Source organism: Chionomys nivalis, chromosome 25 (assembly GCF_950005125.1).
Source record: "Chionomys nivalis chromosome 25, mChiNiv1.1, whole genome shotgun sequence".
Lineage (NCBI taxonomy): Eukaryota > Metazoa > Chordata > Mammalia > Rodentia > Cricetidae > Chionomys > Chionomys nivalis.
Window position 1 is genome coordinate 29,695,114 of NC_080110.1, and position 15,214 is coordinate 29,710,327.

Sequence of the window (15,214 nt, forward strand, 5' to 3'; positions counted from 1 at the left end):
GCAAGATCCATTTTTTTTTAAGTTAACAAAAGAAGGGGCTGTGCCTCAGATACAGAAATACAGAGAACTATAGAGCAACTGAGAAGACACATTCTAAACGGTTCACACACAGACTACAGAGAGAGATTTCTGTGGCAAGATCTAGAGGTGACACGGGGCGGAGGATGACATCTGTGCATAAGAAAATGACCTGGTGGAGGCCGGGTGATGATGGTGCAACACGCCTTTAATCCCAGCACTCAGAGGCAGAGGCAGAGGCAGGCGGATCTCTGTGAGTTCGAGGGCAGCCTGGTCTATATAGCGAGTTCCAGGACAGCCATGGCTACACACAGAAACCCTGTCTCGAAAAACAAAAACCCAAACCAAGAAAAAAAAAAAAAGACCTGTTTGGGGTTATCCACAAAAGAAAGTCCAGCTGGGAATAGGGTGTGCAGCTGTAATACCAGTCCTCGGGAGGCTGAGACAGGAGAAGCACATAATCCCAGGGGTTTGGGGCTGGCAAGGGCAATGTAGCAAACCAAAGAAGACTGGTTGATGTTTAAGGTGGAGGGAAGACTATCCAATGGCTATGATGAAACACTGTGACCAAAAGCAATTGGGGTGGGAGCGGAGGGTCTGTTTGGTTTACATATTCCAAGTCACAGTCCACTGAGGGAAGCCAAGACAGGGCAGCAAACCTGGAGGCGGGAGCTGATGCAGAGGCCACAGAAGAGTCCTGCTTTACTGGCCGCCTAGCCAGTTTATAGCACCCACAACCACCAGCCCAGAGATAGCCCCACCCACAATGGGCTGGACCCTCTCCCATCAATCACTAATTAAGAAAATGCCTTACAAGCTTGCCTACCGCTGGATTTTATGGAGGCATTTTTTTTTCAATGAAGATTCTAGTTCGTATCAAGCTGGCATAAAACAAGCCAGCACAGGCTGCCAAAAGGTACTCAGGAACAGGGGCTTCCTTGAGTACCCGCAAAGGCGTGTGATTCAGGCAAAGGGTGAAGGATGTAGATGCACCCTTTCTGCCTCAGAAGCAGCTCTCCCCCCTCTGCCCACCCTCAGCCAGTGGAGATCAGCGGGGCCATCGAAGAGGAGTTCACCGTGGCCCGACTCTACATCAGCAAAATCAAATCAGAGGTCAAGTCTGTGGTGAAGCGGTGTCGGCAGTTGGAGAACCTGCAGGTGGAATGTCACCGCAAGATGGAGGTGACTGGCAGGGAGCTGTCATCCTGCCAGCTGCTCATCTCACAGGTGAGCGTCTGGGGATGAGCGCCCAAGAGTGAGAGAGGCTATTCTGTGGTGTAGAAAAGCTCCCGGCCCAGTGTTAGTTCTCTGAGTTCGAGGATAGCCAGAGCTATACAGAGAAACCCTGTCTCAAAAAAACAAAATGAAAACCTCCCAACGCCCACTTTGACGTCAGTGTCTTGGGTCAGTGGGGATCAAGGACTGAACATCTGGGGTGCTGGCGGGGAGGATCCAGACCAAAGAAGTGAAGCTCAGGGGGTGCTGTCCTTTGACCCGATTGTCTGAAGGAAGAGTCTCCATAGGAATAGCCCCTGACCACGAATCCTCGTAGAAAGTGCATCAGGGGGGCTGCAGTTCACAGCGTGGGACCCTTATACCCTCCGTTTCCTTTCTGCCATCCACCTTCTCTTACCAGCATGAGGCCAAGATCCGTTCGCTTACGGAATACATGCAGAGTGTGGAGTTGAAGAAACGGCACCTGGAAGAGTCCTATGACTCCCTGAGCGATGAACTAGCCAAGCTTCAGGCACAGGGTGAGGCCTTCCCAGGTCTATCCCAGCCATCCTTGGAGCTGAGGTCTCAGAAGGGACTGAGAAGCAAAGTTACACACTATTGGGAAGAAGAGACCCGATAGCCTCTCGCTCAACATCGGCTTGAGTTCCCAGTTTCAACTCATGTGCTACTTAACATGTAGCCTGGCTTTGCATGTAGCTCGTTGTACACGAACCATAGACCCTCTGTTGTCCTCCATCCCTGATAGGTCACACTGGACTGTCCCAACCCAGAATGTCCCTAGACACCCATCCCCTGTGGCCTGGAGCTCTGCCATCATGAAGCTGTCTTCCTCTCTTTCGCTTAGAAACTGTGCATGAAGTGGCCCTAAAAGACAAGGAACCGGACACCCAGGACGCAGAGGAAGTGAAGGTGAGCTGGGATGCTGTGGGGGTGGTGTGTTTGGCAAGGCCAGGATTGTGCTGACTGTCAGTGGAGAGGCTGGCTCTGAGTATAGGCTTGGGTCGTTTGCAGAAGGCCCTGGAGCTGCAGATGGAGAATCACCGTGAGGCCCATCACCGGCAGCTGGCCCGTCTCCGGGATGAGATCAATGAGAAGCAGAGGACCATTGATGAGCTTAAAGAGTAAGGGTCCTAGAGGTGGCTCCAGTGTCCCTCCAGTCCCCTCATCTCGCCGTGGCCACTCCAGTGATCCTTCAGGATCTTTAATGTCCAAGGTCATTTCCTCAACGATGACACACTTCAGAGCCCAACTTCAAGAGACTCAAGAAGGTCTGAAGAGATGGCTCACTGGTTGAGAGCACTGGCTGCTCTTCCAGAGGTCCTGGGTTTGATTCCCAGCACCCACATAGTAACCCACAGATATCTGTAACTTCAGTCCCAAGGGATTCAACACCCTCTTCTGGCCTCCTCAAGTACCAGGCAGACATGTAGCACAAAGACACACAGACAGACGAAACACCCATACACATAAAAAAAACAAATCAATTTAAAAAAAAAAAAAAGACCCAAGAAGGAATTAGCCTGTCCTTGAGGCTTTTGTAATTGGAGTACTCAGGGTCCCATGCTGTCCTGAAAACGTAGCCAGGGTCTGTCACCGTACCTGAGGGCAGGAGTATCAGGTCTCACTGGGACACCCTTAGACTGATGTGTGAGAGGCGGGGCTTCCCTTTTCTCCCGTGTCTCTCATCTCTTCCATGCCCCCGCCCTCCCTAGCCTGAACCAGAAGCTGCAGTTGGAGCTGGAGAAGCTGCAGGCTGATTATGAGAGGCTGAAGAACGAAGAGCACGAGAAGAGCGCCAAACTGCAGGAGCTGACGTGAGTGAGGCGTTCGCTGGCGGGCGGGCCGGGAACTGTGAGGCAGACAGGCACAGAGAAGCAGGATGCTCGGGTGGACTGGCGGGTGGGCCCGGAACTGAGAGACAGACAGGCGCAGAGACGCAGGATGCTTAGGTAGACTGGCGGGCGGGCCGGGAACTGATGCAGACTGGCAACAGAGATGCAGGATGCTCGGGTGGACTGGCGGGCAGGCCCGGACTGATGCAGACAGGCGCAGAGACGCAGGATGCTTGGGTGGCCTTTGTGAGGACAGTCACAGGAAGCAAGCATGAGGGGTGGGGAGAAAGAAAGGCCAGGAGATCAGCAGCCTGACTGCCAGCCAGGCTGGGTGTAGTGGCGCGCGCCTTTAATCCCAGCACTCAGGAGGCAGAGGCTGGCCGATCTCTGTGAATTCAAGGCCAGCCTGGTCTACAGAGTGAGTTCCAGGACCGCCAGGGTGATTAGTATGAAAATCAGGCTTTGAAGCAGTGTGGCATGGTCTCAAGAAACTTTGCACGTGGCTGGGTTACATGCATAAAAAAGAGTTAGCAATAATGAACACCTGAATTTTATCTGTAAATAACAGAATCACGGCTTTTCATAAAATTACCTCTTAGCTCTCTTTAAGTATTCCTTTCTGATGGTTGCATTGCGAACACGAGTAATCTGTGTAAGAAACAATGGCAGAGGTAAAATGAACGGTAAGGAAAGGAGATCCTGAGGGGTCTTCCTTGTCCGTCCCTCCCCTTATTTCTCTTGCTACAGATTTCTGTACGAGCGACATGAGCAGTCCAAGCAGGACCTCAAGGGGCTGGAGGAGACAGTTGTAAGTGGCTTCCCTCCTGTGACAAACCAACAGAGTGGGAGGACGCCCGTCCTCCTCAATTCTTCCTGCTCGGTTTCTCCTGCCCCTCTCACCGCAGTCTGTGGCCCAGTCAGGGGCATCTGCCCACCATTGTGGAGGTGAAGGCAGACTCAGGATCCCCAATTTTGAATTATCCTTTGCAGGCCCGGGAACTCCAGACCCTCCACAACCTTCGCAAGCTGTTCGTTCAAGACGTCACGACTCGAGTCAAGAAAGTGAGTGCCGTCCTCAAGTCTCACCAACCCTGTGACCTCCTCCCCTTCTCCGGGTTCTCCGTTCTGTCCCCTGTGGGGTGGGTTTGGGTCAGGCCAGCCGTATCTTCCCTCTCTTCCATCTAACCAGAGTGCAGACATGGAACCCGAGGACAGTGGGGGGATCCACTCCCAGAAACAGAAGATCTCCTTTCTTGAGAACAACCTGGAACAGCTTACAAAAGTTCACAAACAGGTAAGCGTTCAGAAGCCGAGGCCAGGCCCCCTGTGATAGCCAAATCCTGAAAGGCCGCTTGGATTGGGGAAGAGCTGGCTGCAGGCAGTCCTTAGCTTTCTCTTCCGGTTCTCTGATTCCCTTCTTGGCATCTCATCTGGGTCCATGCGCACACTGACCTCTGCTCTGAGCCCGTTCTCCCTTCTTCAAAGTTTCAGCCCATCTTTGCTTAAAGAGGAAGTCCCCAGCCCCACCTCAGAGGAAGAGGTTGAATTGTGTGGAAGAGGCACAGGGGCTATAGCTTCAGAGGAGGGCTGTGAGGTCACACTAGCATGCACAAGGCCCCGCAGGGCAATCTCTAGCACTACGGTGGGGCTGGGGTCAGGGTATAATAGTTCCAGACTTCAGGGATATAAGAAATTCAAGGGAATCAGGCTTTATTCTTAGCAAACAACAACAACTCCTTTTGCCTACCTGGGGCAGGTATGCAGGACATTAAATGAGGTTCTCCACATGACCCAACCAGGCCAGTGGGGGCCGGTCAGAACCCCTGCACTGAGTTGCTGCTTCTCTGTCCCCTGCTTGCCATTGCCGCTGCTCTGTAGGTGGAAGCCTGGGTTTCCAAGGTATGGGCCGGGTGGGTGGGTGAAGGGGCAATGCAGAGGAGTGAGGACAGGAAATGTTTGGGGTGTCCACAGCAGAAGCATCCTCGGCCACGTCAAGGAGCCAACCACTCAACAGTCGGTCGGGCTCTTTGACTGATTCATAAAACAAGTCCAGCCTAAATTTCATCCCCTCCCTCTCAAGTTCCCCTCTAGCCTCACGCTCACTAGCCAAGCTCACCTTTTCCTCCCAGCCTGTGTGGTACCCAGGCCACACAGGAAAGACTCAGTGTGCATCCTTTTGAAAACTTACCAAACCTGACTTAAGCATAGCCTGCTGGGTTTGGGTTTGGATCTGCTGAGGGCTAAAATATTATCTTTCCTTCCTTATCTTACTGTGAAATGGTAAAACACCTTTACCGAAAAGTTTAATGACAGCTTGGAAATCTTAAAAAAAAAAAAGGCGGCAGGTGGGGGCATGGCCTACCTGAGAGTCCTTTGCATGAAGCTTAACCCCAGTACAAAGCAAAGTATAGTGGCACAGGCCTGTGATCCGGGTGCTTGAGAAGCTAGGGTCTGAGGGCAGCCGGGGCTATGTAGTTGAGTTCTAGGCCACCCGGGGCTACATAGTATGACCCCCATCTTTTGTCTTCCTCCCTCTCTCCCTTCCTCCCTCTTTCCTTCCCTTCCTTCCTCCTTCCCTCCCTTCCTCCCTCCCTCCCTCCCTCCCTCCCTCCCTCCCTCCCTCCCTCTTTCCCTCCTCCCATCCTACCTCTCTCTCTCCCTTCTCTTTCTGCCTGCCTCCTTTTTCCCTCCTCAAAGCCCCTGCTTCTGCTCTAAGTCCCAAACTCCAAATATCTCTCCCCTAAAGGACAGACAGGACAAAGATGATGACGCAAGTCTATGCAGGAAGTAGGGTTGTTGAAATTCAGCAATGCCACAGTTAACCTAAACCAGCAGTACAGTGTGACCTGATAATCCCTAAATGCCTACAGCTGAACAGAGGTCCTAGCTCTCGCCTGTCCCTTTCCCCACTGTGTTCTCTGCTATGCTGAGCAGCCTGACTGCCCCCAGCCACCCCGCCCCCGACTCCTGATTCCCAAGGCCTTGCCTCTTAATAGTCTCAAGTGCCCCCGTCATAGTGCAGACCCTGCCAGAGGATCTATGGGCTTTCTCTGGCTGCTATCACACTCCAGCTTAATTTAAGTGGGGTTCGGGAGGATGGCCCCGGGAGGTCCTCGGACGCGAAGGTAACAAGCACAAATGTTTGTGCGATCAGATCGCAAACATTTTCTTTCCTTCCTGGAGACTCCGTGTGTGGCTGTGAGGGGGTCCCGGATTCGAGCTTCCACCCCTGCTCTGCACCCCACTCACCTGCACGGCTCAGCCATGCCCACCCTGTCATGTGCTCTTGCTTTGCTGCCTTTTGCATGCTCAGAGCCGGCTGCTCCCCACTGGGGCCCTAGAGCCGTTGCCCGCACAGGCTGTGACCTACAGTGGAGGGGATTGTCTAGGGGGATGGAACCTGAGACAGGGCTATAGGAGGAGGTTTCGCTGCCTAGAAAAATGCTGTAGGGAGCAGGAAGGAACTGAATAGAACTGAGTATTACCTAAAGGGAAGGAGAAGGTCTCTCAAGGAAATGACACGGTCCTGATTTTTCTTTATCCTCTCTCTTCGCGCTCAACCCCCACACTCCACTGGGCGACTCTATTTTGGGTCATGGCTTTTCTCTCGGCTTCTTCTGTCTGGCTCACTCCACAGCTGGTACGTGACAATGCAGATCTGCGTTGTGAGCTTCCTAAATTGGAAAAACGACTTAGGGCTACGGCTGAGAGAGTTAAGGCCCTGGAGGGTGCACTGAAGGAGGCCAAGGAGGGCGCCATGAAGGACAAGCGCCGGTACCAGCAGGAAGTGGACCGCATCAAGGAAGCCGTGCGGTACAAGAGCTCCGGCAAGCGGGGCCATTCTGCCCAGATTGGTGAGTGAATGCCAGTAGGCGAGACCATCTCCCACCTGGAGCAAATCCAGCCAGTTCCTCAGTGCTTGCTTCTAGCCCTAACCTTCCTGCCAGAGGATAGTAAAGTCATTTTGCTGGGGTTGCCCTTAGGGACCAGCGGAAACACAGGGTAACCAACAGCCTCCTCACAGTTCTGTCTTCTCTTTTGTAGCTAAACCTGTGAGGCCTGGCCACTACCCAGCCTCCTCACCCACCAACCCCTATGGCACCCGGAGCCCCGAGTGTATCAGTTACACCAACAATCTCTTCCAGAACTACCAGAACCTGCACCTGCAGGCTGCACCTAGCTCCACCTCAGATCTGTAGTGAGTGACCATGGGTGTGGCTTGGAGTTCCGGTCCACGGCAGTCTGACAGGGTGTCAGCTCATAGTTTATTTAAGTTTATTTTCCTGTCACGTGGCTTCTCACCCTTTTCTCAGCTCTCTGCATGTGCTTAGGAGATGGGTGCTCTCTTCCCCATCTCCGAGACTGTCTGCTTTCTTCCCAGGGATGGACTGGAAGGGAGGAGTGTGGGCATGGTGGTCCTCAGATGGTTAGAATACAGACTGGTCTCTATTCTGTTCCTTCCAGCTTTGCTAACTCCTGTGCCAGCAATGGAGCCACATCCGGTGGCCCCTTAGCTTCCTACCAGAAGGCCAACATGGACAATGGTGAGTGACAAAAATCCAGCTTATGGGGTCCCTGGGGCAAATTGAGGAGTGTTTATGGCAGACACTAACAGACCCTTGTCCACACCAGGGCATCAGATTAAAGATAATGCCAGGAATAGAGTGGTTGCTGCCCGGCATCCCGTTCCTGGTTCAGGGCAGGAAGGGTGGGGCGGACAGAGGCATCCACTTGGGCCCACTCTCTGAGCCTTAGTCTTATGTAGATGTCCAGCCTAAACCGGGCTGGCCTGGAACTCGGAGATGCACCTGCCTTTGCCTCCAAATGCTCAGGCCCCACAGGTACAGCTTTGGGTAACTGAGGATAGGGTGCCCCATGGGAAGGGTTTGTGGAGTCTGTTCCTCGCATCACCTTTTCTAATTGTGTGCTCTCAATGGTGGTCTCTCCAGGAAATGCCACAGATATCAACGACAACAGGTACCCAGATACCACTAACCCGGGCTTCTCTTGGTGGGAAAAAGTGAATAACATTTCTCCCTTTGGGCTTCCCTGGAGTCTTGTGGGGAGGGAGGAGGAAATGAGGCTCACTGTGGTTATTCATATCACCCCTGGTCTAAGCCCCTCCCCCTCCAGGTCTAAGCCCCTCCCCATTCCAAGTCTAAGTCCCTCCCACTCCAGATCTAAGCCCCTCCCCATTCCAGGTCTAAGCCCCTCCTCACTCTAGGTCTAAGCCCCTCCCACTCATTAGGACTCCTGGGGAAGAATGCCTGGTAACTGGTATTTTCTCTCCTACTTTTGGGGAACTTTCTGACCTTGGGCAGGTTCTTAGTTTTGGAGGAGCACGCATCTTTCCTGCCCTGCCGTGGTTATCTCATAGGCAGGACCGGCTCTGACTGTCGTGTGTCTTCCTCCAGGAGTGACCTGCCATGCGGCTATGAGGCTGAGGACCAGGCCAAGCTTTTCCCTCTCCACCAAGAGACAGCAGCCAGCTAACTCCCATTCCTGGCTACATATCTGCACTTCCAGGTAGCCGAGGCAACTCCCCTCTCCTGCCCTGGTCTCTTCCCGTCTCGCCATGGCCTCTTCTGTTTTTTTTTCTTTTTATAGTGGTGTGTGTGTGTGTGTGTGTGTGTGTGTGTGCGCGCGCGCGCGTATATGCACCTTATTTTCTGAAACAAGGTCTCTCACTGAAACTGGAGCTTGCTGTTCTGGTTGGGCTGCTGGTCGCTCACCCCCACCCCTACCCCCCTTTCTGTCTGTTTCTGTCCCCCAGTGCTGGCTTTATGTGTGTGCTGGAGATCTGAACACAGTCATCTTCCCTACACAGAAGCACCTTATGACTGAGCCATCTCCCCAGCCCCTCCCCTCTTATTTTTTCTTAAACCATCTCAAAACTTTTCATCTTCTGCTTAGCTTGGTATGGTGGCACAAGCCTGTAGTCCTAGCACTCAGACAGAAGCAGGAGGATCCTGGGTTAGTGAGATCCTGTATCAACAACAAACAAAAAGATTTACTAAGAACCCCAAATCACACATCAGTTCATGTTTTTCCTTATGGACCTCCAACCCTGACCTCTCATGCACCTTGGTGCTACCCTTCAGTTCTGGCGGTAACTACAGTACCGATTTCCACCACTAGGGGTTGCTCACACATTTAGAAAAATTGCAGAAGCTTGCCAACAACTACAGCCACACAAGTCAGTGAGTGACCTTATGCAACAGGAGAGCTTGGGAGAACATCCCATCAAGCCTCCGCCTCCACTGTAAAATAACCTTAGACACATGGAGTTGCTTTGAGCTAAAATGCCTCTTGTCACGATGTCTGCTTTATTCTTGTGGCTATTCCTAGATCTGCATATGCTACCAAAGACTCTGATGCTGTCTGACTCTTGGCCCCTCTAGCTAGTGACATCAGTCCTCTCCATACTGTTCACTGAAAATGAAAACCAACTGCCTCCAATCTCCAACCCCTCCAGCTTCCATGCCTCCTTCTTGCCAGGAGTTCACCTACCCCCTTGTTCCTGGTGTTCCCAGGCTTCTTGTCATGGTTGCTTTAAACCCCAGATGGCCAGTGGAACCTATTTCGTTGTCCATGTCAGATCTTTGGCAGACTAGGATCGAGAGAAAATGGCCAGTCTCTTGCTGGGCTGTACTAGGCCAAGCCCCTCCCAGGTTTGGTCCAGCAGAAAAGCATAGGAAAGAGAACTGGAATGGAGAAAGAAGATGCTGGGAGAATTGGCATGGAGAAGCAGGGGTTGGTCTGGCTGGGAGTGGGGGTGGATGGGGTTGGCTTGTCGGTGTTAAAGGGACAGAACTGTAAACCAATGTGTGTGCCAATGCCGTCTGTCTGACACAGAGCCTGGGCTCCGGCTGGCTCCTCATGCCTTCTTTCTCTTTCTTTCCCAGTTTCTAAGAGGGACTGAGGCCTCTTCTCTCAGCATGCTGCAAAACCTGTGGTCTCTGATACTAGCTCCCTCCCCAGCCCGTGTTGTTGGACTGTCGATGTCTCCTCCCTCATACTCTGTACTCTGTATCTATATACCAGAAGCTGCTGCTGCGTCTCCTCTGTTCTTCTCTCTCAGTAGCTGGTGATGTATTTAGCAGGTTGTAAGCATAGTCTCCCCTCCCCGTTCTGCATTAGGGAGGAGGGGAGTGTCTTCTTTCTTCCATATGCTTGTTTCTTACACCGAGTGATGTTAGTCACCGAGTAGAGGTCACAAGATGATCACGGAAACGCGGGAGCTAGGAGAGCACGCTCCTTCTCGCTCACAAACACACGTGTACATGCACACACACACACACACACACAAACAGTGTACATACAAAGCCTTAAGCAGAAGAATGTCTTAGCATCTACGAAAAGAGAGAAACAGAACCCCCCTCTTTACACAGAGCACAGGGGAGGACCCAGCAGAAGGGTTGCTAAATTGCCCCCCATCCTCCCTTCACCTGAGGCAGAAGATTGTGGGTGTTCACTTCCGCCCTGTGAAGTCTGCCTTTTGCTGCCTTCTCCCCCAATCTGAGAGCATGGACTGTTCAAGGGACTCTTTCCCTTCCTGGCCCAAACCTCTTTTGATACTTTCTACTCCAGATATCAGAACCAGAACTTAGAGTTGACTTAAAAACTATATTCTGAAAAGTTGAGAAGGCGGACCTCTGAAAAAGGGCTGCTCGTCTGTCTGGGCCGATAGTTACAAGCAAGCGGGAGTTAGAGCGGCGGGTTCCCTGGGTCGGGGCGTGGACAGGCTGAGGGCTACCATGTGTTTTTCTATCTCAGTGCCCTCGGGTTGAAGTTTGGAGCTCACTCTTTCTCCCTTCTGGGCCGCACTTGCTTCCCACCTCCGACTCTGGTTTGGGGCTTCCAGTTCACTGACGTAACAGCTGTTTCTAGCCGCCTTCCCTTCGAGCTGGAGTCTGGCTCTTTCCCAACACGCCTTCTTCCCCAGCACAGAGTTCCTTTGGGAATCTCCATCTGGTACTAAGTGCACTTTAAAGATGGAGCAAGGGTAGGAGGTACAGCGTAGGGGAAACAGCTTCCCCAGCACATGAAAAAGCCGTGATTTTGACCCCCAGTACCTCACAAGAAAAGCCAGAGATGGTGGTTCTCATTTGCAAATGTTGCTCTCAGGAAGCCGAGGTAGGAAAACTGCTAAATTTGAGGCTAGCCTGGACTATGGAGTCGGTTCCAGGATAGCTTGAGCTATGGTGAGAAACCCTGTCTCAAAACAAGAGAAAAGAAAGGGACAGATGAGGTTTTTCAGAAGTGACAGAGGCAGAGGGTCTGAACCTAGCCCCCTCCCCACAGCCGTTCTCAGCCCAGGTCCCCTCCTCTCCAGCAGTCGAGGGGACATTACTTTAATTCAGATGGTCCTTTCCTCCCATCGGCTAAGGTGGTTTTCCGGATAACTGCAGGAATGAAGGTCACCACCCAGCTAAGTCAAGCAATATAGCCAAGCATCCAGACAGATACCCGGTCTTTCCCGGGGTGGGAGACCAGGCCACCGCGACAGCAGGGCACCCTGTCTGCCAGCTTCAGAGCTGGAGGCAAGACTGGATGGCTGGTACACGGAGGCTGTAGTGGTTGTGACTCCTCCAAGGGGAAGTTTCTGCTCTTTACCTGTTAAAGAATGGCAGAGATGAAGACAGCCTCAGAGCGGTGTGGGGGAAGTCCAGGGCGGTAGTCTTCAAACAGTTTTTCAAAATCAATCTTATGTAGGAAGGCGTAAAAAGTAAGCCAGGGCTTTGGTGGTGGCTCAGTGGTTCTGTGCTGGCCTTTGATACTTAATGTGACAAAACTAAGGGTCCCATTTGTCTCTGGAACTGCAAAAACCAGGAAAAACCCAAAAAGATAAGTAGTTCAAGCTTGGGAAGTTTATCTTTTCCTACTTCTCCCTGCCCCCAGGGCAAATGCTTAATTAGTCGAAGGGCCCCAAATAGCCCTAAGCGTGTGGGAATCCCTAATTTTCAAGAGGGGTCCAATGTGGTTTCCCTACCCTGAAAACACAACTCCAAAGGGACAACAGGTGGGGCATATGAGTCACTGTCTTGGACCCAGTGGGCAAAGGAGGAAGACAGCATCCTGTCTGTGACTCTGTGCCAGCGGAACACCTGAGAATCTGAGGGAGTTTGTGTAAGCTTGCCACCAGACGATTCTTTCCAAACACAAGGAAATGTTGAGTGTCCACAGCAGAGCAGACGACGGGAGGGGTGGCGTATCCTTCCACAGCCTTCTCTTCGGCACTATGTACGGGAATACCACTTGCTTATGTTAGCCAGAAACAGCCCCCTTACCAGGAACTTTTCACCTCACTCTCCCTCCTTCCGTTCACCGCATCCCCTTCAGACAGCCAGGTCACCAGGAGGGCCACCTGGCCCCGCCCACCCACATCTGCCAAAATGTTGCATGCCAGCGTGGAAGACAGACCAAATTGCACAAATCCCAGTGTGTATTTACTTGGTGGACACAGATACCTTTAAAATAAAATAAATCCAATGATGGCTATGTTGTTGCTTTTTTTTTTAAAGTGTTTTTTTGTGTGTGTGTGTTTATAAGTGTTTTGCGAGCACATATGTCTGTGCACCGTGTGTGTGCCTGGTGCCCTCAAGAGGCTAGAATAGGGCATCAAATCCTTGAGAACCGGAGTTACAGGTGGTTGTAAGCTGTGGTACAGGTGCTAAAAACTGAGCCCAGGTCCTCTCTTAACCACGGGATTATCACGCTAACCCAGTGTAGTGGTTTGAACCAGAATGGACCCTATTGTGGGAACTGCAGCCCCGAGTTGATATCCCTGCCCCCATTTGAGGTGCTTGTCTGTAAGGAAAACATAATAAATTCCCTCTGCTCCTGGAGCGGGGAAGGAAGGAATTTTGAGTGCATGGTGACCGTTCCTTGATCCCTGCCAGGGTCAGGTTACAGTCCCTTCGCAGCCCCTCCTCATTTGGTGCCATGGTATAAAACCAGCCCAGCAGACAATAAAAGAAGCTGTTCCATCTCAACCTCCTGCTCTGTGTATTCATTCAACCTGGACACCCTCTGCCGAGACTCTTGGTTCCAGCCCGCGCTGGCACGGCACCCTATAGCCTCGTATGTTTGAATACTTGGTCCCCAGTTGGTGTAGCTGTTTGGGAAGGATTAGGAGGTGTGGCCTTGTTGAAGGAGGTTGTCATTGAGGGCTGGCTTTAAGGTTTCAAAAATGCACAGCATTCGGTTCCATTAGCTCTCTCTGCCTCGTGCTTGTGGATCTGATGGCATCTCAGTTTCTGCTCCAGCACCATGCCTGCCTGCCTGCCTGCCTGCTTCCACACTCCCTGCTATGATGGTCATGAACTCTAATCCACTGGAACCACATACCCCAAACTAAATGTTTCTTTTATAAGTTGCCTTGGTCATAGTGTTTTGTTACACGAATAAAAACGTAACTAAGACACTCTGTTTTTATTTACTGAGACAGGGTCTCATGTGGCCCAGCGGCCTCAAACCCACTACATATTAGATTAGAACCTGACCTTGAACTCCTGACCCTCCCTCCCTAGTGTTGAGACACAGTATGAGCCACTATGCCCGACTGAAAACCTTTCTCTTCCAACTTCCCTCCTCTCAGATTTAGAAGTTAATTCAGACATATTACACATATACATACACAAATACTCACATATATGCTTGCAGGTATTTATGTATTATCTGAACATGTAAATACAAATATTTATGCATGCTTATATCCTTACAGATGTTTTTCCATATATTTCTAGAATAGGTGGACATTTTCCCCCTTGACAATACATTCTGGAGCTCTTTTCATATTAATGTATATCTACTTAACTTGCTAAAAAGTATAAAAATATATATCTACACTCTAGTTTATTCAGCCATTCCACTATTGACACATAGCTAGGTTGTCTATAGACTTTAACAAAGCTTGTATCCTGTTCCTGTTTCCACCAAGACCATCACTGTCCTTCCTCAGTTCTTTCCCCCTCCGGCACATCTCTGTCCGTCCCTTGCCAACAGCTCAACTCTGTGGCAGGATCAGCCGGCACAATCCTTCCAACTGCCGCTGTGTTCTCTGGTCCTCTCTCAAGGCATCTACGCTGGGGGAAACTGTACAGTCAGGATGTCGGGGCCACTAAAGATGTGTTTGTGAACTTATCTGGTCCTCTGGTGCAGCCCCCTCCCCCAGTCCCACCGTGCTCCTGTTTAGTTCCCCTGCCTGCCCTTCCAGAACACCTGGTTTAGATCCCAGATCTCCTGGGTCCCCTCCTCATTCTTCTTGGAGACAACATTACTTCTGATTTAAAGGGAAAATTAAGGGACACAAGTGCAAATCCTCTGTTGTGTGACACTTCCTGGGGAGACGTGAACAAGTGTCTGCTTACCCCAAATAGGGAACCAATGGCAGACCAAAGAAGTTACCACCAATGCCCAATTGGGCAAACCAATGTGTTTCCTGGAGTTACAAATCTATGGGTGAGGTCTTACTCACAGGAGCAGAAATGATTCAGGGACAGCTGCATCACTGACTCTTGGTTCCAGCCCGCACTGGCACGGCACCCTATAGCCTCGTATGTTTGAATACTTGGTCCCCAGTTGGTGTAGCTGTTTGGGAAGGATTAGGAGGTGTGGCCTTGTTGGAGGAGGTTGTCATTGAGGGCTGGCTTTAAGGTTTCAAAAATGCATAGCATTCGGTTCCGTTAGCTCTCTCTTTAAAGACTTTATTATTATTAATCTATTTCTATATATCTATTTTCTTCTTAAGCCTACACACATTGTAAAACACACTGGAACCTGCTTAGAGGATTTTTTCTTTGTCTGGAACTCCTTTACTGCATATCTTTGCCTTTTTTTTTTTTTTTTTGTCTGCTTGAGCAGAATTTAGACTGTCAAGCTACACCTGGATCCTCCATATGCTCTAGCAGCTGGCTTCGCCCACTCTTGGGTAGGGGCCTGAAAGCCAAGCCCACAGCGCGCAGCCTGGCTGGAGGTTCAGGTCCATGAAGAACTGCATTAAACCTGTCTAGAGCTCCAGTTGCCAACGCTTGTGCTGTGGCAGGCATTTTCACTTCGAGTTTTGTTCCTACTTACGTACAGGCTGCTCAAGGGCTCGCCAGCAGGCACAAACTCTTAAAGGAGCC

The 15,214-nt window shown here is 51.2% G+C and overlaps 1 protein-coding gene across 1 annotated transcript in view; it reads left to right on the forward strand.

Moving 5' to 3' along the window:
• Window positions 1-12,591, forward strand: part of Kif5a (kinesin family member 5A) — a 42,307-nt gene extending 29,716 nt beyond the window's left edge. The window contains exons 16-29 of the mRNA XM_057757644.1: window positions 1,057-1,245; window positions 1,655-1,772; window positions 2,099-2,163; window positions 2,266-2,375; window positions 2,967-3,068; window positions 3,834-3,894; window positions 4,077-4,148; window positions 4,276-4,380; window positions 6,724-6,940; window positions 7,131-7,284; window positions 7,551-7,630; window positions 8,036-8,063; window positions 8,501-8,612; window positions 9,992-12,591. Coding sequence (XP_057613627.1) covers window positions 1,057-1,245; window positions 1,655-1,772; window positions 2,099-2,163; window positions 2,266-2,375; window positions 2,967-3,068; window positions 3,834-3,894; window positions 4,077-4,148; window positions 4,276-4,380; window positions 6,724-6,940; window positions 7,131-7,284; window positions 7,551-7,630; window positions 8,036-8,063; window positions 8,501-8,579 — 1,380 coding nt within the window. The 3' untranslated portion in view covers window positions 8,580-8,612; window positions 9,992-12,591. The remainder of the gene's footprint in view (window positions 1-1,056; window positions 1,246-1,654; window positions 1,773-2,098; window positions 2,164-2,265; window positions 2,376-2,966; window positions 3,069-3,833; window positions 3,895-4,076; window positions 4,149-4,275; window positions 4,381-6,723; window positions 6,941-7,130; window positions 7,285-7,550; window positions 7,631-8,035; window positions 8,064-8,500; window positions 8,613-9,991) is intronic.
• Window positions 12,592-15,214: the final 2,623 nt, after the last annotated feature.